We start from the raw sequence: 23,363 nt of genomic DNA on the forward strand, positions 1-23,363 counted from the left end.
GGAGCACTTTTTTTTGCATCATACTTTGTTATCTGTTTTATTCAAGGGTTTTTTTATCCTTTGTTATTACATATTTAAATTAGGCGATTGAGCCACATTCTTTTTACTGCTCTTACATAGCATATTATAAAATTACACTATAAGTCCAAAAGTCAATTGTTTTAAGGAAAAACTTCCTTAATTATAGACTTTTTTTTAACAAAAATCAAGGTCGGCCGAAGACTTTGTCCAAGCTTTGAACTTTGGCCCTCTGTGTACTTGAGTTTGACATCCCTGCCTTAAATGGTGTTATTCTCATCATGATAAAGGGTTACAATTGCAAAGAGGTTGAAAAAACAACCAACTTTGCCGTTTTACTTTTGATCAAAAATTTTATCTGTTCTCAAGAAGAGACCTCCACTGCAATCTGTGGCTAGTATCTTACGCTTGCCTCTTAGGAGTGCTCTTTGCTATAGACTGTGTAGTGTGCTAATGTAGGTTGATTTTTCATCTAAAACCTCAGTATTCAGGTTAAGTTGCCATGTTGGCACTTTGCAATAAATAAGTGGGTTCTGGATTGCAGTTTGGTCACTCGTTCTCTAAAAGGTTCGCCATCACTGCTATAGACTACTCCACAATTGCTTTGCTCTAGTTTTGATAAATCCTGTGTATTAGGAGGTTTGAGGTGCAACTCAGCATGGGGCTGTTGTGGTGATCTGTCCCCCACACAGGAGATATGGCCTCAGTTATTATTTGTCTTAATATAGCTATGGAAGATAAGAAAAAGCCTCCTCTTCCTTAACAGGCTATTAACCCTCATACATGCTGTGATTTTTTAGGCTACAATACAATGAGAGGGTTTCTAAGGCAAACTATGTTGGTTTGTTCCCTATTAGATTAGTCCTACATCTATGATTTACTAACTTTTATATGCCAATGCAGTTGTAGGAATAGTCACACACTATTAAGCTTTTACTCTATATTCAGACTATTTTGTATCTAATACCAACATGCATATATATATATTTTCACCATATCTCATGTGTATAGACCCTGAATCTACGGGTCTCCAAAGGCAAGTTTCCTCACACGGCCCAGCTGTTTCTGTCTTTGCTAATGCTCAAAATCAAAGTGGAAAATGAAGTTACAGGCTGATCCAACTTCAGTGGAAATGCCACAAGACAAGGAAATGATGCTCAGTAGTGTGTGTGGCCTCCACATGCCTATATGATCTCCCTACAATGCCTGGGCATGCTCGTGATGAGGCGGCAGATGGTCTCCTGAGGGATCTCCTCCCAGACCTGGACTAAAGCATCCACCATCTCCTGGACAGTCTGTGGTGCAACATGACGTTGGTGGATAGAGCGAGACACGATGTCCCAGATGTGCTCAATTGGATTCAGGTCTGGGGAACCGGCGTGCCAGTCCATAGCTTCAATGCCTTCATCTTGTAGGAACTGCTGACACACTCCAGCCACATGAGGTCTGGCATTGTCCTGCATTAGGAGGAACCCAGGGCCAACCGCACCAGCATATGGTCTCACAAGGGGTCTGGGGATCTCATCTCGGTACCTAATGGCAGTCAGGCTACCTATGGTGAGCACGTGGAGGGCTGTGCGGCCCTCCAAAGAAATGCCATCCCAGACCATTACTGACCCACTGCCAAACCGATCATGTTGAAGGATGTTGCAGGCAGCAGATCGTTCTCCATGGCTTCTCCAGACTCTGTCACATGTGCTCAGTGTGAACCTGCTTTCATCTGTGAAGAGCACAGGGCGCCAGTGGCGAATTTGCCAATCCTGGTGTTCTGTGGCAAATGCCAAGCGTCCTGCACGGTGTTGGGCTGTGAGCACAACCCCCATCTGTGGACATCGGACACTCAGACCATCCTCATGGAGTCGGTTTCTCACCATTTGTGCAGACACATGCACATTTGTGGCCTGCTGGAGGTCATTTTGCAGGGCTCTGGCAGTGCTCCTCCTGTTCCTCCTTGCACAAAGGCTGAGGTAGCGGTCCTGCTGCTGGGTTGTTGCCCTCCTACGTCCCCCTCCACATCTCTTGGTGTACTGGCCTGTCTCCTGGTAGCGCCCCCAGCCTCTGGACACTACGCTGACAGACACAGCAAACCTTCTTGCCACAGCTCCTGGATGAGCTGCACTACCTGAGCCATATTTATTAGGAGGCTTGAGCATTAGGTTAAATTACTTTCTTCATAACAAAAAATTTAATAAACATATTATTTTTCCACAGTTTTATTGGATCTCCATTGTTACTGAATGAGTGAAAATGATCCAAGTGTTCACTATTACTCTGCAGTGAATGTTTCCTTCTGTAGAGAACAGCAAACATTTCTACATTAAATTTCGCTTAGACCTGACAATAACTGTTAATTATTCAGGCGCTTAACAGGTCCGGCGACAGCATGAATTTGCTCGTGATGGGACTCCACCGCTCTCTTGTGCCGTGCCTTACAGCCCTGGTTACAACGCGAACCTCTATCCGACTGCTTGCACACAACGAGCTGGCACTGAATGTACACACTGGAGAAACGATCCAAGAAGCTGAATGCATTGAATTCGAATCTCACTGTGCTTGGTGAGGACGATGGAAAGGTGTGATAGTCTGAGACTCTGGAGCACCTGTGATTTAATAAGGAAAAAAAGGCCACTTTTAGGTTTATGTCACAAATATCTCCCAAGGAGATGAACATCAAAAAGCAAAGAAGATGCTATTAAAGGGAATCCGTCAGCAGGTTTTTGCAATGTAATCTGACAGCAGCACAATGTAGGGACAGGGAGACAGATTTCAGCAATGTATCACTTAGCAGTTCTCTGAATGCTCAGCTGTGTGTAACCCTGCCCCCATCTCTGATTGGCAGCTTTCTGTGTACACTGTATATTGACAAAATCTGCTAATTAGTGATGGAGACGTGGTTGAACCAGGAGACAGGAGTCACCTAGTCATGTAGTGATAATCTCCTAGTGACAAAATACTGATTTTATTGAAACAGCAAGACACAGACAAGTGAAACATCACTGGAATCAGGTTCTCTGCCCCTACATTATGTTGCACTCAGATTGCATAGTATTAACCTGCAGACAGATATCTTTTAAAGGACAACTGGATTCTATGGTGATGTTACCAGGAATGGAATCTATATGCAGTTCAATGTCATATAATGAGTAAACTAAGGACTTGTCCACTTTAATAAATCATTTTTTTTAAAAAACAAACAAAAAAAACAACAACATATATTATACTCATCACAATGTATCTTGTTTCAGAGTTCCCCAATAATCCGCTTCAATCTGCAGCTCTGCCACAGGTAAAATGAGGCACTACACAGTTCTCAATTACATATAAGCATAGCGCATGGTGCTCTGTCCATGGCTGCCTTACATATCTCTGGATCCCAGATGAATGATCGTGACTAGTGATGAGCAAAAGTGCTCGTTACTCGAGTTTGCCTAGGGTCAGGGCTGCCACAAGTAATTTCAGGGCCCCATACTCGTAAAATTTGCAGGCCCCCTCGAGACTCCACACCAGATCCACCTCCACCCCTCAAACCGTCCACAGTCCCACTGCCACTCTTGGAAACACGCTACTTCTGCACCACATCCTCACCAATCATACATCAACAGTTCCCATCGAACACCATATCACATACATAGCCAGCAGCTTTTGTGATGGCAAAAAGATTTATTAAGCCGCCACCACGACAAAGTAGACTCTTTTGGCCTGGCCTTACTCTACTCTAACCTATTAACCATTTCTTAAAATATCCAATACTCTTTTAAAGTCATTTTTTATTTATTTTTCTTTAACGGTATGTGTCACATACATTTTTAAAATGACCAATAATACAACATACCAGGGACAAATACCACCACACATGATCTGACAACATATTACCACCACATAGTAACTGAATAATACCACAAACAAGGAACAAATAACGCCACACCATGACCTGATCACATATTACCACCACAGTGACCGTATACTACAATACTGATTAATGAAAAAACACAATACTAAAATTACCATAAATGCCACTATATACAAGAGCTCTGTACACATATACAGTGTACAGAGTCGGTGTACAGGTAATACAGTGATCACCGGTGACATCTCTAGTTAGTCCTTCATCTTTGGTTTTCTTCTTCATCCAGTGCAGACCGCCATAATTTCTTCCAGCCAGGACTCGTCTCTGCAGAAAATAACACACAGATATTTAGAATACATTCCCCAATTTTTCCCCAGCTTCTACACTACACCAGATGAAGAAAAAAAGCGAGTGTCGCCCTGCAGAGTAATAGTACTCCCCACTATAAACAGTAACCTCAAAAATAAAATACCTCACAGCAGTAATAATATCCCTTACAGTAATAATGTCCTACAACCTGGCACGCTCCTGTAATAATGACCCCCATCCTGGCCTCCATGTGTCTCATTCCTGACTCCCATGTGTCTCCATCCTTGCTCTATCACATTTGTCTTCATCATGCCCCTATATATGTCTCCATCCTGCCCCTATATACAGCTCTGGCAAAAATTAAGAGACCACCACATCAAAACCCTGTCGTGGGCAGCCCGATCTCCAGACCTGAACACCATTGAAAACCTCTGGAATGTAATCAAGAGGATGATGGATAGTCACAAGCCATCAAACAAAGAAGAACTGCTTACATTTTTGCGCCAGGAGCAGTGTGATAGACTGGTGGAAAGCATGCCAAGACGCATGAAAGCTGTGATTAAAAATCATGGTTATTCCACAAAATATTGATTTCTGAACTGTTGCTGAATTAAAACATTAGTATTGTTGTTTCTAAATCATTATGAACTTGTTTTCTTTGCATTATTTGAGGTCTGAAAGCACTGTTTGTTTGTTTGTTTTTAATTTTTACCATTTTTCTTTTTCAGAAAAAAAATACAAAATTTATTGCTTGGAAATTCGGGGACATGTTGTCAGAAGTTTATAGAATAAAAGAGCAATTTACCGTATATACTCGAGTATAAGCCGACACGAGTATAAGCCGACCCCCCTAATTTTGGCACAAAAAACTGGGAAAACTTATTGACTCGAGCAAGGACTTTGAAGAGTTGGGGAAGAAAGTAAAGGAACTGGATGCACAGGTAGTTTTTTCTTCTATCCTTCCAGTAGACGGGCATGGCACCAGGAGATGGAACAGGATCCTTGATGCAAACAACTGGCTAAGACGATGGTGCAGACAACAAGGATTTGGATTCCTGGACCACGGTGTGAATTACTGGTATGATGGACTCCTCGCCAGAGACGGACTACACCTCAACAAACCTGGGAAACACACATTCGCCAGAAGACTCGCTACACTCATCAGGAGGGCGTTAAACTAGAAGAAGAGGGGACGGGAAGAAAAACATTAGACTCGAACAAAGACGACCCAGGAAAACATACTCAGAAGGGAGGTAAGAACATTTCTAAAACAATCCACAGTGAGGAGATTGGAACAAAACAAAATCCTCTAAACTGCATGCTCGCAAACGCCAGAAGCCTGACAAACAAGATGGAAGAACTAGAAGCAGAAATATCTACAGGTAACTTTGACATAGTGGGAATAACCGAGACATGGTTAGATGAAAGCTATGACTGGGCAGTTAACTTACAGGGTTACAGTCTGTTTAGAAAGGATCGTAAAAATCGGAGAGGAGGAGGGGTTTGTCTCTATGTAAAGTCTTGTCTAAAGTCCACTTTAAGGGAGGATATTAGCGAAGGGAATGAGGATGTCGAGTCCATATGGGTTGAAATTCATGGAGGGAAAAATGGTAACAAAATTCTCATTGGGGTCTGTTACAAACCCCCAAATATAACAGAAAGCATGGAAAGTCTACTTCTAAAGCAGATAGATGAAGCTGCAACCCATAATGAGGTCCTGGTTATGGGGGACTTTAACTACCCGGATATTAACTGGGAAACAGAAACCTGTGAAACCCATAAAGGCAACAGGTTTCTGCTAATAACCAAGAAAAATTATCTTTCACAATTGGTGCAGAATCCAACCAGAGGAGCAGCACTTTTAGACCTAATACTATCTAATAGACCTGACAGAATAACAAATCTGCAGGTGGTTGGGCATTTAGGAAATAGCGACCACAATATTGTGCAGTTTCACCTGTCTTTCACTAGGGGGACTTGTCAGGGAGTCACAAAAACATTGAACTTTAGGAAGGCAAAGTTTGAACAGCTTAGAGATGCCCTTAATCTGGTAGACTGGGACAATATCCTCAGAAATGAGAATACAGATAATAAATGGGAAATGTTTAAGAACATCCTAAATAGGCAGTGTAAGCGGTTTATACCTTGTGGGAATAAAAGGACTAGAAATAGGAAAAACCCAATGTGGCTAAACAAAGAAGTAAGACAGGCAATTAACAGTAAAAAGAAAGCATTTGCACTACTAAAGCAGGATGGCACCATTGAAGCTCTAAAAAACTATAGGGAGAAAAATACTTTATCTAAAAAACTAATTAAAGCTGCCAAAAAGGAAACAGAGAAGCACATTGCTAAGGAGAGTAAAACTAATCCCAAACTGTTCTTCAACTATATCAATAGTAAAAGAATAAAAACTGAAAATGTAGGCCCCTTAAAAAATAGTGAGGAAAGAATGGTTGTAGATGACGAGGAAAAAGCTAACATATTAAACACCTTCTTCTCCACGGTATTCACGGTGGAAAATGAAATGCTAGGTGAAATCCCAAGAAACAATGAAAACCCTATATTAAGGGTCACCAATCTAACCCAAGAAGAGGTGCGAAACCGGCTAAATAAGATTAAAATAGATAAATCTCCGGGTCCGGATGGCATACACCCACGAGTACTAAGAGAACTAAGTAATGTAATAGATAAACCATTATTTCTTATTTTTAGTGACTCTATAGCGACAGGGTCTGTTCCGCAGGACTGGCGCATAGCAAATGTGGTGCCAATATTCAAAAAGGGCTCTAAAAGTGAACCTGGAAATTATAGGCCAGTAAGTCTAACCTCTATTGTTGGTAAAATATTTGAAGGGTTTCTGAGGGATGTTATTCTGGATTATCTCAATGAGAATAACTGTTTAACTCCATATCAGCATGGGTTTATGAGAAATCGCTCCTGTCAAACCAATCTAATCAGTTTTTATGAAGAGGTAAGCTATAGACTGGACCACGGTGAGTCATTGGACGTGGTATATCTCGATTTTTCCAAAGCGTTTGATACCGTGCCGCACAAGAGGTTGGTACACAAAATGAGAATGCTTGGTCTGGGGGAAAATGTGTGTAAATGGGTTAGTAACTGGCTTAGTGATAGAAAGCAGAGGGTGGTTATAAATGGTATAGTCTCTAACTGGGTCGCTGTGACCAGTGGGGTACCGCAGGGGTCAGTATTGGGACCTGTTCTCTTCAACATATTCATTAATGATCTGGTAGAAGGTTTACACAGTAAAATATCGATATTTGCAGATGATACAAAACTATGTAAAGCAGTTAATACAAGAGAAGATAGTATTCTGCTACAGATGGATCTGGATAAGTTGGAAACTTGGGCTGAAAGGTGGCAGATGAGGTTTAACAATGATAAATGTAAGGTTATACACATGGGAAGAGGGAATCAATATCACCATTACACACTGAACGGGAAACCACTGGGTAAATCTGACAGGGAGAAGGACTTGGGGATCCTAGTTAATGATAAACTTACCTGGAGCAGCCAGTGCCAGGCAGCAGCTGCCAAGGCAAACAGGATCATGGGGTGCATTAAAAGAGGTCTGGATACACATGATGAGAGCATTATACTGCCTCTGTACAAATCCCTAGTTAGACCGCACATGGAGTACTGTGTCCAGTTTTGGGCACCGGTGCTCAGGAAGGATATAATGGAACTAGAGAGAGTACAAAGGAGGGCAACAAAATTAATAAAGGGGATGGGAGAACTACAATACCCAGATAGATTAGCGAAATTAGGATTATTTAGTCTAGAAAAAAGACGACTGAGGGGCGATCTAATAACCATGTATAAGTATATAAGGGGACAATACAAATATCTCGCTGAGGATCTGTTTATACCAAGGAAGGTGACGGGCACAAGGGGGCATTCTTTGCGTCTGGAGGAGAGAAGGTTTTTCCACCAACATAGAAGAGGATTCTTTACTGTTAGGGCAGTGAGAATCTGGAATTGCTTGCCTGAGGAGGTGGTGATGGCGAACTCAGTCGAGGGGTTCAAGAGAGGCCTGGATGTCTTCCTGGAGCAGAACAATATTGTATCATACAATTATTAGGTTCTGTAGAAGGACGTAGATCTGGGTATTTATTATGATGGAATATAGGCTGAACTGGATGGACAAATGTCTTTTTTCGGCCTTACTAACTATGTTACTATGTTACTATGTTACTATGAGTATAAGCCTAGGGTGGAAAATGCAGCAGCTACCGGTGAATTTCAAAAATAAAAATAGATGCTCTATACCGTTCATTATGGCCCCATAGCTGTGCCATATAGTGCTCTGCACCGTTCATTATTGCCCCATAGCTGTGCCATATAGTGCTCTGCACCGTTCATTATTGCTCCATAGCTGTGCCATATAGTGCTCTGCACCGTTCATTATTGCCCCATAGCTGTGCCATATAGTGCTCTGCACCGTTCATTATTGCCCCATAGCTGTGCCATATAGTGCTCTGCACCGTTCATTATTGCCCCATAGCTGTGCCATATAGTGCTCTGCACCGTTCATTATTGCCCCATAGCTGTGCCATATAGTGCTCTGCACCGTTCATTATTGCCCCATAGCTGTGCCATATAGTGCTCTGCACTGTTCATTATTGCCCCATAGCTGTGCCATATAGTGCTCTACACTGTTCATTATTACCCCATAGATGTACCATAGAAAGCTGTGCCATTGCTGCTGCTGCTGCTGCAATAATAAAAAAAAAATGCCATACTCACCTCTTGCTGCTTGCAGCTCCTCAGCGTCCCGTCCCGGCGTCTCTCTGCACTGACTGATCAGGCAGAGGGCGGCGCGCACACTATATGCGTCATCGCCCCCTCTGACCTGAACAGTCAGTGCAAGAGGACGCGAAGACAGAGCGGCGCCCGGCGTGTGGAACGTGGACAGATGAATATGAAATACTTACCTGCTCCCAGCGTCCCGCTCCTTCCCCCGGACAGCTGGTCTTCGGTGCCGCAGCCTCTTCCTCTATCAGCGGTCACCGTTACTGCTCATTAGAGAAATGAATATGCGGCTCCACCCCTATGGGAGTGGAGTCCATATTCATTTCTCTAATGAGCGGTCCCACATGACCGTTGAACAGGGGAAGAGCTGCGGCACCCGGAGACCGTGGGACTGCAGGGACAGCGCCAGTAGCCCCGGAAGCAGGTAAGTATGCCTCAGCCCTCTCTCCCCCTCACCCGCCGACCCTGCCGCCGACCGTGACTCGAGTATGAGCCGAGAGGGGCACTTTCAGCCCAAAAATTTGGGCTGAAAATCTCGGCTTCTACTCGAGTATATACGGTACATTTTACTCAAAAATATACCTATAAAGAGAAAAATCAGACAAACTGAACATTTTACAGTGGCCTCTTAATTTTTGCCAGAGCTGTATGTCTTCTGATCCTGGCCCCATATGTCTTCATCCTGACCTCATATATGTCTCCATCCTGAACCCATATATGTCATTTCATCCTGTCCCTTCATATGTCCTCCAATCCTGCCCACCATATGTCCTCCCATCTTGGTCCCATATGTCTCCACCCTGTCTTTCCCATATGTCTCCATCCTACCCACCCCCCCATATGTCTTTATCAGGCCCCAACATATGTCTCCATCCTGCCATCCTGCCCCCCCCCCTTATTTGTTTCCATCCTGCCCCCATATGTCCTCCCATCCTGGCCCCATAGGTCTCCATCCTGCCCCACCCCATAGGTCTTAATCCTGCCCCCATATATGTCCTCTGATTCTGCCCCATATATGTCCTGTCATGGTTTGGACAAGGTTAATGCCCTGCCCTCTCAGGGTTAATTGTTGTGGCCATCTTTTGGATCTGGGAGGGATATTTATGCCCACAATGGACTAGGATACTCTGTCAGCTATACTTAGGTTCTGTCTGTGTGCCTGACCCCCTGGTGTGCGTGTGCATACTGTGTTGTTTGTTTGCTCTCCATGCTCGATCTGGTCTGTTTGATTCTCTTGGCTTCTCTGCTTTGTGTTTCTAGTCATTCGCTTACTCGGCCTTCTGAACTCCAGCTTCCATCTGACTATCCTTCTGTCTCACCCTCCAGTACCAGGGTTATCTCCCGGTTATTGACCTCAGCACGTTCGCCTCCTTTGCACCCCGGCGCCTGGCTCTGCCCCTGACCACTCCCCCTCTGTCACATGGTTCAAGTCCTGCTCTGGGCTCCCTTACTGCAGCGAGTAGCCACCCGGTAGTAGTTACACCCGGGATCCTTGACTTGTCCCCTATGTCTCCATCATGCCCCCCATATGAAAGGCCCCCACATAGGTCTTCTCATCCTGGCACCATAGGTCTCCATCCTGCCCCATATATGTCCTTTCACTCTGTCGCCCCATATGCCTCCATCCTGCCCCCACATATGTCCTCTCACCCTGTCCCACCACCCCCCACCATATTGCAGATTTCGGTAATAAAAAACTCCTTACCTGGCCAGGGTCCAACGGCATTCTCTTCTTTAACCATTTGAGGCACGGACATGCTACCGCATGACAGTGACATCACACGTCGGCGATGTGTGCGTTGCCATCAGCTGCCAGCTTCTGATTGGTTGGCGGCTCCTATTGCAGTGCAGGAAGCGGTCCTGCATGGCAATAATTTCAACTGAACTTGAGTCCAAGGCTAATACTTGAGAACCCTGAAAGGATGACCCCTTTATTTATTCAGAGTTCTCTTTATATATTATTTTAAAATGTTTTTTTTCTAAAGCAGATACCCCCTTTAACTTATTTGATAAATGTCTTAGGCCGGCGTCACATTCAGCGTAGGGAAATACAGTCCGTTTTTTACGGCTGTAATACGCAGAAAAAATCCAGAAATAGTGATCCGTATGTAGCCTGTTGGCAAGGTGTGGTGGCGTATTTTGCGCATGTAATGTTGCGTATGTAATCCGAATGACATCTGTACTGCGTTTTTTCCACACAACCTGACAAAATGGACATATAACAGTTTTGGAGCCTGAAATTCATTTAAATCAGCATCAACAACCCTATTTAAGGCCTCTACAACAGGTGGCACCCTCCCATATGGCCATTTTGTGGTTGTGCATCTGTTGGTGTGTTGTCTTAACGTTTGCACCATGTCTGACCTACTGCACTTTACCCCAACTCTTCGGGTTTTGTTTAACTGGGTCTTGTCGCGTCGGTTTGGCCAGCCATACCCTGTGATTGCGGATCCGCGAAGGAGGAGAAGAAGATTGTGGGTGCATTCTCTTTTGACCCAACACCTCACTAAAGGCCATTTTCAGAGGCTCTATACAGCTCTGCGTGCACATCCTGATAAGTTCTACCTATACTGTAGAATGACAATACCAACATCTGATATCTTGTTGGAGACAGTACGTCCGGGACTCACGTATCAGGACATCAGGATGCGAAAAAGCATATCCGCAGAGGAGCGTCTTCTCCTTACCTTACGGGATGTATTCACCATCCTCACATACTGTATGTTGATGATGTTTTTTTTCAGGGTTGTTTGCTAGCAGCTATTTGAAAAAATATGTGATAATTAGGACAAAACCACAATCAAAATATGTATTTTTAATGTTCTACTTATGTACCCTAGGTAAATATCGATTAATTTCATTGATAATCCTGTGTTTTTTATTAAACAACATACTTGCGCTTTTTCATGTTTTGTCTAAACTATTGTTACCTAACTAATACGATTTTTTGTGTCCTTTCAGCTTCCTGTCAACTGGATTGTCTAATGCGGGACTACACCTGGAGTTTCTCATTGGTCGCTCCACCATTTCTGGCATTGTGCGCTCAACATGTAGTGAAATATGGGCGAAACTACATGAACTTGTTATGCCTGAGCCAAAAATGGCTGATTGGCTAAAAATAGCCCGTTGGTTCAATGACACCTGTGACTTCCCACATTGCATTGGAGCCCTGGATGGGAAACATATCAGGGTGCGTAAGCCGTCGAACTCTGGCTCCCAATTCTACAATTATAAGCAGTTTTTCTCTGTATTTCTGTTAGCTGTACTTGACAGTAACTACAGGTTTATAATTGTAGACATTGCGGCCTATGGGCGAACAGGAGACTCAAGGGTCTTCAATTCGTCCATTATGGGTCGGTGGCTACGTGAAAACCAGTTAGACTTCCCACCACCACAACAACTCCCAGGCTCCAATGCTGGAGCAGTGCCATATGTTCTTGTGGGAGATGAGGCCTTCCAATTGACAAGGAATGTTATGAGGCCTTATCCCAGGCGCAACCTGGATCACCGGCGGCGTGTTTTTAATTTGAGGCTTTCCAGGGCGCGTAGACTGGTGGAGTGTGCCTTTGGGATTCTGTGTGCCAAATGGCGTCTCCTCCAGTCTGCCATTCTGCTGGGTGAGGCTACTATTAATGAAGTTATTAAAGCGTGTGTTGTTTTGCACAATTTTACTAGACTTCATGATTGCCCGTCATCTGTTATTGGTGAAGAAATGTTGCCCAATGTGAGTAGATCTACACCACATGGCCCTCCTCCGTGCCATCCCCTTTCTGGGATAAAAGTGAGAGATATTTTCACAAATTATTTTGTTTCTCCTCAGGGTGCTACTTCCTGGCAAGATTATGTTGTTTCTCAGTTGTGATTTCATTATTTTCAAAATATATTATCACCATAAAATATTTTTGGGCTAGAGAAACTGTACTCTGTGTGTTGTATTTACCTAATTACCATATGGTTATGAACAGAGCATATGTGTGTGATGTAAGAATGATTGTCCCACAAACGTCAATTGGCTTTTGACTACATTTTTTACTTATAGCAAAAGCCTTTTTTTGTTAACTTTAAACCATATTTGTTTCATATGGCTTTGTCTTTTTTTTTTTTTTTTTTAAACACAACAGAACAAAGTGCTAATACAGCACAAAGTTAACCAAAACATGGTTAGGCGGAACAAATACAAACAGAAATAACTTTGGGTTACAGATTTCTGTACGTTGGTGGAGGTGATGGCGGAAGCTCAGGGTCCTGCTCAGGTGACCTTTGTTGGGTCAATTGTCCTTCACCCTGTGTGGATGCTGTGTGTGGCGGATCCAAATTCAGGCCTTGAGCATATTGGCCAATTGGGTATTGCCCATAAGAGATCTGACTCTGGCCCTCATGCTGCTGAACATATTGCCTAGACTCATAGCCACCCCCAATATGGCCATGTTATCCAAACCCAGGTTGGGACCAGCCTACAGCACTGGCCCTGGAAAAGTGGGCATATTGGGAAAGTTGGTTGTAGGCTGCCATATGGTACGGTGCTGGCCTTAGTTGATTTTGGGTGGGGAGGGGTTGAGGTGTAGGCACACGTGGAGGAGGTGCTTCAAATCCTGATTGACCATGCACCTGTTGAGTTCATGGAAGGCGCAAGAGGTTATGTGGTGAAAGCTGCCTTCTCTCAATAAATTCCAAAACCTCATAGGGGTCATTTGGGAAGGTGCATAAATCAATCAGGATTTTAATACACCCTCTCACACGTAGCCTCACCTCACGGGGAAGGGAACGGAGGTACCGGGCCAGGCTGCGAGCAAAGGCCTCCTCACCATCATCCGTGGCTGCCCTGGCCAAATAATTAAGAACCCCAGCATCCACATTCCTCCTACTGTCTTGCAGCTCTCTCCTTCTGCGGCCTCTGCGTAAAGGCCCAGCTGCCTGTGGGGAGGACACCAGTGGGACAGTAGGGCTGCTGCCGTGTCCATGCTCTTCCTGGCTTACAGCATCAGGTGCTGCTGAGGGTGGTGGTGCTGCATCTTGGCCACTTGTTGCTGTATCTTGGGATGCAGAAGCCGATGGTCCAGGAAGGATGGAAGTAGAAGAGGCCAAAGATGGGTCTGCCATCTCTTCTTCTACACCAACCGGATCAATGACAACCTCTGAGTCCGAACCGGTCTCCTTCTCAGTGAGGATGGACTGTGTTCTGTTATGAAATAAATAAAATTAATACCCCTAATTAAGAGTTGAGTCAATTGCTAACATATGTTTATTGTGTTGTGATGTTTTTACTTACGGTCTTAGATCCATACTGGGATCCAAAAAGGAAAGCTGATCATAGTATATATACTTTCGCTTTTTGGTTGGAGCTGCTGACCCACTTCTTGCCCGCTGCTGCCTTTCCCGGCGATATTGGTCCCTGATGCTGCGCCATCGTGTCATAACATCTTCCACTGCAATGACATAGTAACAAATATTCTATAAGCTCATTCTGCACATTGCTTAAAACAGTTGGCATTGATTGATCATATTTTAACGATGCTAATAAAATGCCTTCTTAAATGAAGTTCCTAAAGTTTAAATTGTTTAAAACCACAAAAACATTATACACAATAAAATGAAACAACACAAGGACAGGGTCCACTCCCCTCTGTACCAGTCTGGCATTCACAAAAATAGTACCCAAAGCAACACCTATATTATCTATGTACGTAAACCCTTTCTCATGTTCAGCATCTTTGTTTTTGCTCAAAAATACAAAAAAAAAAAAAAAAAAAGACTACGCCAAAAAATAATCTGCGTGAAATCATGTAGGTTAAGCATTTTTCAAGGTTAATTAATGTCGCAACATGAGTGTACTTACAAAGTTGTGTCAGCTCCGCACGTGGCCGTTGATCATAATCTGGGAATAGGATCCCACAGATGGTCCTCCAAGCAGCCTCTTTCCTGGCCCGGTTTGAATAGTTGGGATCCCGCTGGTCCCATATTTCAGGCCTTTCTTGGACCAGGATGAGGAGCATATCCACATTAATTATGGATGCCATGCTGCTTGCAACTCCGTGGAGGCGAGAACCAGACTTCCAGGATGTCTGTCTGGCTTTTTCAGCTAATTAGCATGTCTGAGCTTCCTGATTGAGGGCTTGGCACATTTCCTGGCGCCTGGAGATGTCTGGTGTATTTCTCGCAAGTCACACTGTTGGTCCGTGTGTAATCCGTATTTTTCTCGCCCCCATAGACTTGCATTGGCGTATTTTTTGCGCAATACGCTGACAAACGCAGCATGCTGCAATTTTCTACAGCTGTACAAGACCGTATAATATGGATACGTAAAATACGGCAGATAGAAGCTGGGCCATAGAGAATCATTGTACCGTGTGCAATTCGTATTTTCTGCGCCTCTCATACATTCGTAAACCTCGCTAGTGTGACGCCGGCCTTAAGTGTTTTTCCCTTTCAGACAATATTCTACTCTGGCTGCACTTTATTAAAACATAAACCAGGTTATACTCACCATCCCGTGTCCACCCGTGTGTCTCCACTGTGTGGTGGCTAATCGATAAGCTCAACGACTCTGATGAATAGGTTCAGCCTACACGGGCAGAGCTGCTGAGTTCGCTCACCGATTGACAGCTTTGCTTTTGTCAGCACCATAGCCAATGCCAGATACTCAGAGAAGTGACAGAAACTCATCAGTAGACCCGAGGAAAGTGAGCACAGTGTGGTTTGCTATGTATTAACAAACTACATCCGAGGCATTATTTGTTAACTGCAATATGCATTTTTCTTAGATAGAAAACATAATTATGCCAAAGGGAGATATCACCAACACCTATACGGTGCCATAACTTACCCATTACGAATGAGATAATAAACATTTCTTGACATGTCGTAAGGATCCGGAGAAGCCACACACGTATCTACAAACAAGACCAGGGAGGGATCTGTGGTGTCCAAGGTGCCTTGTAGGTACAAATTCTGATTGAGTGCCACATAATATGGATACTGCTGCACCGGGTGTAGGAAACTTGGAGAGTTGAAGAAGGTTAGGTTAGCAGAATACAGGCCATGTTGGGTTAAGGAGTTCTCCATGATGTCATCGGCAAAGTACAAGGAATCTACTATCGTATCTTGGTACATCTGACATCTCAGACTGAGACTTAATTTCTTACTGCGAATTACCGCTGGTTCCATAGAATAAGTGAACAGAGTGTTTGTGTAGCTGATGGTGTCATTGACAACCTGGTGAGAAGAAAGAAAATTAATATCCAGCTCAGTGTTACATCACAGCCTACAGTCATGGGAAAAAGCGTTGGCCAGAAAATGAAGTACCGTATATACTCGAGTATAAGCCGACCCCCCTAATTTTGCCACAAAAAAACTGGGAAAACTTAATGACTCAAGTATAAGCCTAGGGTGGGAAATGCAGCAGCTACCGGTAAATGTCAAAAGTAAAAATAGATACCAATAAAAGTAAAATTAATTGAGACATCAGTAGGTTAAGTGTTTTTGAATATCCATATTGAATCAGGAGCCCCATATAATGCTTCATAAAGATTATGATGGCCCCATAAGATGCTCCATATTAAAAAATGCCCCATATAATCCTGCATAAAGGTTAATAATGGCCCCATAAGATGCTCCATAAAGATATTTGCCCCATATAGTGCTAAACAAACCTTGATTATGGCCCTATAAGATGCTCCATACATACATTTGCCCCATATAATGTTCCACAAACTTTAATTATGGCCCCATAAGATGCTCCATAAAGATATTTGCCCCATATAATGCTGCACAAATGTTATGGCCCCATAAGATACTCCATACAGACATTTGCCCCATATAGTGCTGCACAAACTTTGATTATGGCCCCATAAGATGCTCCATACAGACATTTGCCCCATATAGTGCTGCACAAACGTTATGGCCCCATACAGACACTTGCCCCATATAGTGCTGCACAAACATTATGGCCCCGTACAGACACTTGCCCCATATAGTGCTGCACAAACATTATGGCCCCATACAGACACTTGTCCCATATAGTGCTGCACAAACATTATAGCCCCATACAGACACTGGCCCCATATAGTGCTGCACAAACATTATGGCCCCATACAGACACTGGCCCCATATAGTGCTGCACAAACATTATGGCCCCGTACAGACACTTGCCCCATATAGTGCTGCACAAACGTTATGGCCCCATACAGACACTGGCCCCATATAGTGCTGCACAAACGTTATGGCCCCACACAGACTCTTGACCCATATAGTGCTGCACAAACGTTATGGCCCCATACAGACACTTGCCCCATATAGTGCTGCACAAACGTTATGGCCCCATACAGACACTTTCCCCATATAGTGCTGCACAAACGTTATGGCCCCATACAGACACTTGCCCCATATAGTGCTGCACAAATGTTATGGCCCCATAAAATGCCCAATACAGACACTTGCCCCATTTGCTGTTGCTGCATTAAAAAAAAAATTACATACTCCCCTCTCCGTCGCTCAGGCCCCCGGCACTTTCAATATTCACCTGCTCCTCGTTCCGGCGCCACTCCATCTTCAGCGTCTTCCGCAGTGACATTCAGGCAGAGGGCGCACACTAACCACGTCATCGCGCCCTCTGACCTGAGCGTCACTGCAGAAGACGCAGCGGCGCCCGGAACGAGGAGCAGGTGAATATCGTGCAGCGCTGCGCTCCCCCTCCCCGTTATACTCACCTACTCCTGGCGCGGTCCCTGCACGTTCCTGCTTCCCGGTGCCGCACGTCTTCCTGTGCTGAGCGGTCACCGTTACCGCTCATTACAGTAATGAATATGCGGCTCCACCCCAATGGGAGGTGGAGCCACATATTCATTACTGTAATGCGCGGTACCATGTGACCGCTCAATACAGGAAGAAGCTGGGGCGCCGGGAAGCAGGGACGTGCAGGGACCGTGCCAGGAGTAGGTGAGTATAATTAGACAGCCCCCGCTCCCCCTCCCCTGCCAACCACTGGGTATGACTCGAGTGTAAGCCAAGAGGGGGACTTCAGACCAAAAAAGTGGGCTAAAAATCTCAGCTTATACTCGACTATATACGGTATATCTCCAAGAAAATTATTCCAATTACACGTTTTGTTACACATATGTTTATTTCCTTTGTGTGTACTGAGGCAACACAAAAAAAAAGATTAAAAGGGCAAATTGGACATAATTTCACCCAAAACCGCAAAAATGGATGGAGAAAAATTATTGGCCCCCTCAACTTAATATTTGATTGCACACTCTTTGGAATAAATATCTGCAATTAATTACTTCCTATAACCATCAACAAGCTTTTTACACCTTTCACCTGGAAATTTTGTACCACTCTTTTTTTTGCAAACATATCCAGTTCTCTTATATTTGAATGTGGCTTCTCCCAACAGCAATTTTAAACTCTCTCTGACCTCGGACGGGATAGTACGTCCGAGGTCAGATACCGCGCTTTGATGTGGGCTCCGGCGGTGAGCCTGCATCAAAGCCGGGACATGTCAGCTGTTTTGAACAGCTAACATGTGCCCGCAATAGCGGCGGGTGAAATCGTGATTCACACGCCGCTATTAACTAGTTAAATGCCGCTGCCAAACGCTGACAGTGGCATTTAACCGGCGCTTCCGGCCGAGAAAATGAGCCCATTGCTGACCCCCGTTCACATGATCGGGGATCAGCGATGCTTCTGCTTTGTAACCATAGAGGTCCTCGAGACCTCTATGGTTATTGATGCCGGCCTGCTGTGAGCGCCACCCTGTGGTCGGCGTTCATAGCCCACCTGCATTTCGGCTGCATAGCAGCGATCTGATGATCGCTGCTATGTAGCAGAGCCAATCGAGTGGTGCCAGCTTCTAGCCTCCCATGGAGGCTATTGAAGCATGGCAAAAGTTAAAAAAAAAAGTTAAAAAAAATGTGAAAAAAATAAAAAAAATATAAAAGTTTAAATCACCCCCCTTTCACCCCATTCAAAATAAATCAATAAAAAAAATTAAACCTACACATATTTGGTATAGCCGCGTTCAGAATCGCCCGATCTATCAATAAAAAAAGGATTAACCTGATCGCTAAACGGCGTAGCGAGAAAAAAAATTGAAACGCCAGAATTAAGTTTTTTGGATCGCCGCTACATTGCATTAAAATGCAATAACGGGCGATCAAAAGAACGTATCTGCACCAAAATGCTATCATTAAAAACGCCAGCTTAGCATACAAAAAATAAGCCCTCAACCAACCCCAGATCATGAAAAATGTAGACGCTACGGGTATCGGAAAATGGCGCAATTTTTGTTTTTTTTTAAGCAAAGTTTGGAATTTGTTTTCACCACTTAGATAAAAGAGAACCTAGACATGTTTGGTGTCTATGAACTCGTACTGACCAGAAGAATCATAATGGCAGGTCAGTTTTAGCATTTAATGAACCTAGTAAAAAAAGCCAATCAAAATACAAGTGTGGGATTGCACTTTTTTTGCAATTTCACCGCATTTGGAATTTTTTTCCCGTTTTCTAGCACATGACATGCTAAAACCAATGATGTAGTTCAAAAGTACAACTTGTTTCGCAAAAAATAAGCCTTCAAATGGCAATATTGATGGAAAAATAAAAAATGTATGGCTCTGGGAAGAAGGGGAGCAAAAAACGAACACGTAAAAATGGAAAATCCAAAGGTTATGAAGGGGTTAAGATCTCTCCACGGGTTTCAATGGGATTTAGATCCGGATTTATTGCTTGACACTTAAGGACTCTCCAGCGCTTTTGTCTATTTCTGGGGGCTTCCTGAATTATGTTTGGGGTCATTGGGGTTATTGTCCTGCTTGAAGACCCATGACATAGGACACAAACCCAGCTTTCTGACACTAGGCAGCACATTGTGACCCCAAATTCTTTGGTAATCTTCAGATTTCATGATGCACACCTTCAAGGCACACAGTGTCAGAGGCAGCAAAACAACCTCAAAACACCACCATATTGCTTACTGTTAGCTCCTTTCTTATTGTGGAATATTCTCCTCAATGCACAGTGACAGTGCGCTCCCTCGCTGGATCTAATTAGAAGAAACAGGCTGGCAACAGAGAGCACTGTCAGTACACATTGTAAGGAAATAACCGGGCAAGAAGAGACCAGTCCCCCCCCCCCCAAAAAAAAAAAAGTGACATATGTTCAAAAAAGTGTACTTTGGCCTTCATAGGGCAGTTATACTTTTTCTGATTTACTTATGTCTAATAAATTAATATTGACATCCATGCATTAGAAAATGTTTACTAAGTCTATTTTTTTTAAATTTTACAATGGGAGTCTATGGAAGATAAACGACACTGGGACCTATACCTTAGTTATATGTCTCATATACAAGTTTTCCTACCTGCTTAACTGTTAGACAACTTTGATAAGGAACGTGAAACTCCAAACAGTCAGACAGAATACGGGGGCGGCACTGGGGATCATTTAGTAAAATATTATCTGAAGAGTAACCCAAGGAGTCTAGATACCGTGAAGATACTCGTGCAACCATGTAGTCTGAATGGCAGGACAAAGTTACTGCAAAATGTAAAGAATAAGTTTTATCTCAATTTATTATAACACACAAAGATAATGTCACAACAGATACCACCCCCAGGTAACAATTAGATCCATCATATCACCCAAAAAACATGGAATCCATTATTTAGTTTGCCTAATAATTCACACTTTCTGGGGTAATTAGTGATAATCCACATTATACCTCCCACAGTGGTTTTATCCAAATGTTCTTAACAAATTCAGGGGAGCAGGTTATGCATGTATGACTGGTGGGAATTGTTGGCCAAGGGTATGATCAAGTATAGGCTCTGGGTGCTCTTGGTGGGAGAGAATAAACCACGTCAAACCAAGATATTTAGATAAAAGACTACAAACAGAATGTATTCCCTAACCATAGTAAAGCATCAATTGCATATAGCTGAAGAGCCCAGAGTGAATAAAACCATGAGGGGCAACTTGCAAAACCAGACATGGAGCACAACAGAGGGCAGCAGGAAGAGGAGCTTGATATTTCGGAGACAGGTGAGTGACAGTTCTATGGTATATCTGTTGCCTTGGAATTTTTTTTGTACTCATTTCTTGACATAACTTTCAATAATGAGATCCCTTTGCTGTGTTGTAAGCCATTGATGGACCATGACTTTGCTGTAAAATACAACTAAAAATTTTAGGAAAATCGTAATAGAAGAGCTAAACTTTAGCTCATCCGGTCGCCGTCGGCCTTGGGAACAGCAGATCGGCAGATGTGTCGGGTGCCGTATCCCCACTGATCAGATACTGATGACCCATCCTAAGGATAGGTCAGCAATATTAAAGTGTGTGTATATATATATATATATATATATATTATGCAACTACATTATTTTAGTTTTGTTATGTTTATTTTTCCCCTCAAAAGTATTTGTTTGTTTCTCCAATGATTTGTACAGATTATGGCTGGCATTAAAGGTGGAAAAAGTTCTGAAATGATGATTATTAGTAAGATTTTTAAACATGGCAAAAGCCTGGCATTTTACTGAGTGTGCAGACTTTTTATATCTTTGTATAGGTTGTACTAGAGAAAAGGAGTCTTTCTGGAGAAGAGCTATTTTGCATACTTTTCCCAGGGAAAATTTCCTATAACATTTTCTACTCCATCAGAATTTCCCCATTTTAAATCAGTTCCTAAAAAGGAGCTACATTTTTAGGACAAAATGCTCGTTTAGTTACTGAACTATACATTACCATTTGTGTTGTTCTGGAAGACGGAGTAATATGAAGCAGAGAACTCCAGGCCCAAGTCAGTATCATCATGCAGTCTGGTGTACACAATGCTTATGCTGTTCGATGAAGAGCTAAAATCCCGAGCAGTTGTCTCACAAAGTTGTCCAAGTAAGGGTGATCTTTGTGGTGTCCCATCATAGACCGACAAGGAGAAGGAGTGACAGGACATGGGATCTTTCACTCTAGCCATTAAAAAGGCAAAAAAGAACAAAATATCTTTATTCAATGCCAAAGAAAATGACAGTGTACAATAAATCACTACTATCATCAAACTCAAAATATATTATAGTACAAAAACTAACAAGAAATAAAAAGCTAAAGATGATGTAATAGAATAATATAAAATAAAACGGATAAAATACTAATAACATTTCAGTAAAAGACAAAATCTAAACCATTTAATTCAGTCAAACAAAACGCAGGACTTTTGGATATGGGACGGACCCCCACTCTACAGTAAAACAGCTTGGACACCTAGACAAATAAACACACAAAATGCATTATTTTGGTTGTCACAATGGCCACAGCTTTATTCAAATAACAAGATTAACATAATATCAGTAGGTTCCGGTTGCTGTGCCTTAACGCAAATATGTGCATGGTGTTGTAGCAGCTAGATACCGTAAATATTTTTTGTGCTATACCATATGGGATAAATTTAAATTTTTGCACAATAAATGTTGGACTTTTAACTAGATACATGTTTTCCTGCTGGAATTTATCTGTTTTCTCGCACATTGGACTGGTCGTTCAGCCTTTTTTAGTGCGGGAAGGAATGAGGAGTAATCCAGATAACAGGCTTTTTAAGAAAGCCATCAACCAATTCTGCATGCTATGGAAAGACTGTGCGTACAAGTAAACTTTTATCTCTATGTAAAATTCAAGAGCAATGACAGATTACCGTACTTTAAAAAATGCAACTCTACCAAATTGTGACTGATGGTAGAGGAGCAAAAGCGAAATAGCAGTCGCTAAAAATCCTGTAATGTGGAATGTGGAACTAAACCATAATAAAAGGGGTAACCACGATGTGAATACATGTATAGAGACTAGAGACGAGTGAACATCGTCAGCTCCCTCCTTATTCGGCAAGCTATAGCGCTTACCGAAGAAGCCGCATCGGGAACCCGGATACCCGGAGCGCTCCGGCTGATCAGCTGTTTGGTGCCGCAGCTGCATGTGTCGCGGCTGTGTGACAGTCACAACACATGCAAGGAGACCCCGTTTGTTATTAAAGTCTATGTAGTTATACAAACAAAGCTGCAGGAGTTAAGTCTCGCTTTGCTTAGTGCTTCGGGGGTGTTTTATATAAAGAAAAAGTATAATGCAAGGACAACTTAATTTTTAGCTTATGGTCAAGGGCCCTTAGTAAAGAAATTTTCTAGATTTTCTTTAATTTACACTGGAGATTTATCATTATGATCGCATGGAGTCAAGCAAATTTGCTGAACCCCAGTAATCAGCTGTAGTTAGCTTGTGAATTTGGTAGTTGGTATTTCATTCTCAACACAGGAGTCATTGAAATTAACAAACTAAATGTCTAATGCACAAATTTATCAGGTTCTTCAAGTGACCTAAGGGTATTCCTATCCCCAAAATTTACGGCATATCTAAAGATTCTTAAAATAAGTGCTCCAGA

At 43.0% G+C, this 23,363-nt stretch overlaps 1 protein-coding gene across 1 annotated transcript in view; it reads right to left on the reverse strand.

The window, feature by feature from the left end:
* Positions 1 to 2,215: 2,215 nt before the first annotated feature.
* Positions 2,216 to 23,363, reverse strand: part of LOC138666837 (scavenger receptor cysteine-rich domain-containing protein DMBT1-like) — an 88,800-nt gene continuing 67,652 nt past the window's right edge. The window contains exons 22-25 of the mRNA XM_069755014.1: positions 21,686 to 21,906; positions 20,304 to 20,479; positions 15,768 to 16,156; positions 2,216 to 2,618 (exon numbers count right to left, since the gene is read on the reverse strand). Of these exons, the coding sequence (XP_069611115.1) occupies positions 2,366 to 2,618; positions 15,768 to 16,156; positions 20,304 to 20,479; positions 21,686 to 21,906 (1,039 nt within the window). The 3' untranslated portion in view covers positions 2,216 to 2,365. The remainder of the gene's footprint in view (positions 2,619 to 15,767; positions 16,157 to 20,303; positions 20,480 to 21,685; positions 21,907 to 23,363) is intronic.

The sequence above is a fragment of the Ranitomeya imitator genome, chromosome 2 (assembly GCF_032444005.1).
Source record: "Ranitomeya imitator isolate aRanImi1 chromosome 2, aRanImi1.pri, whole genome shotgun sequence".
Taxonomy (NCBI): domain Eukaryota; kingdom Metazoa; phylum Chordata; class Amphibia; order Anura; family Dendrobatidae; genus Ranitomeya; species Ranitomeya imitator.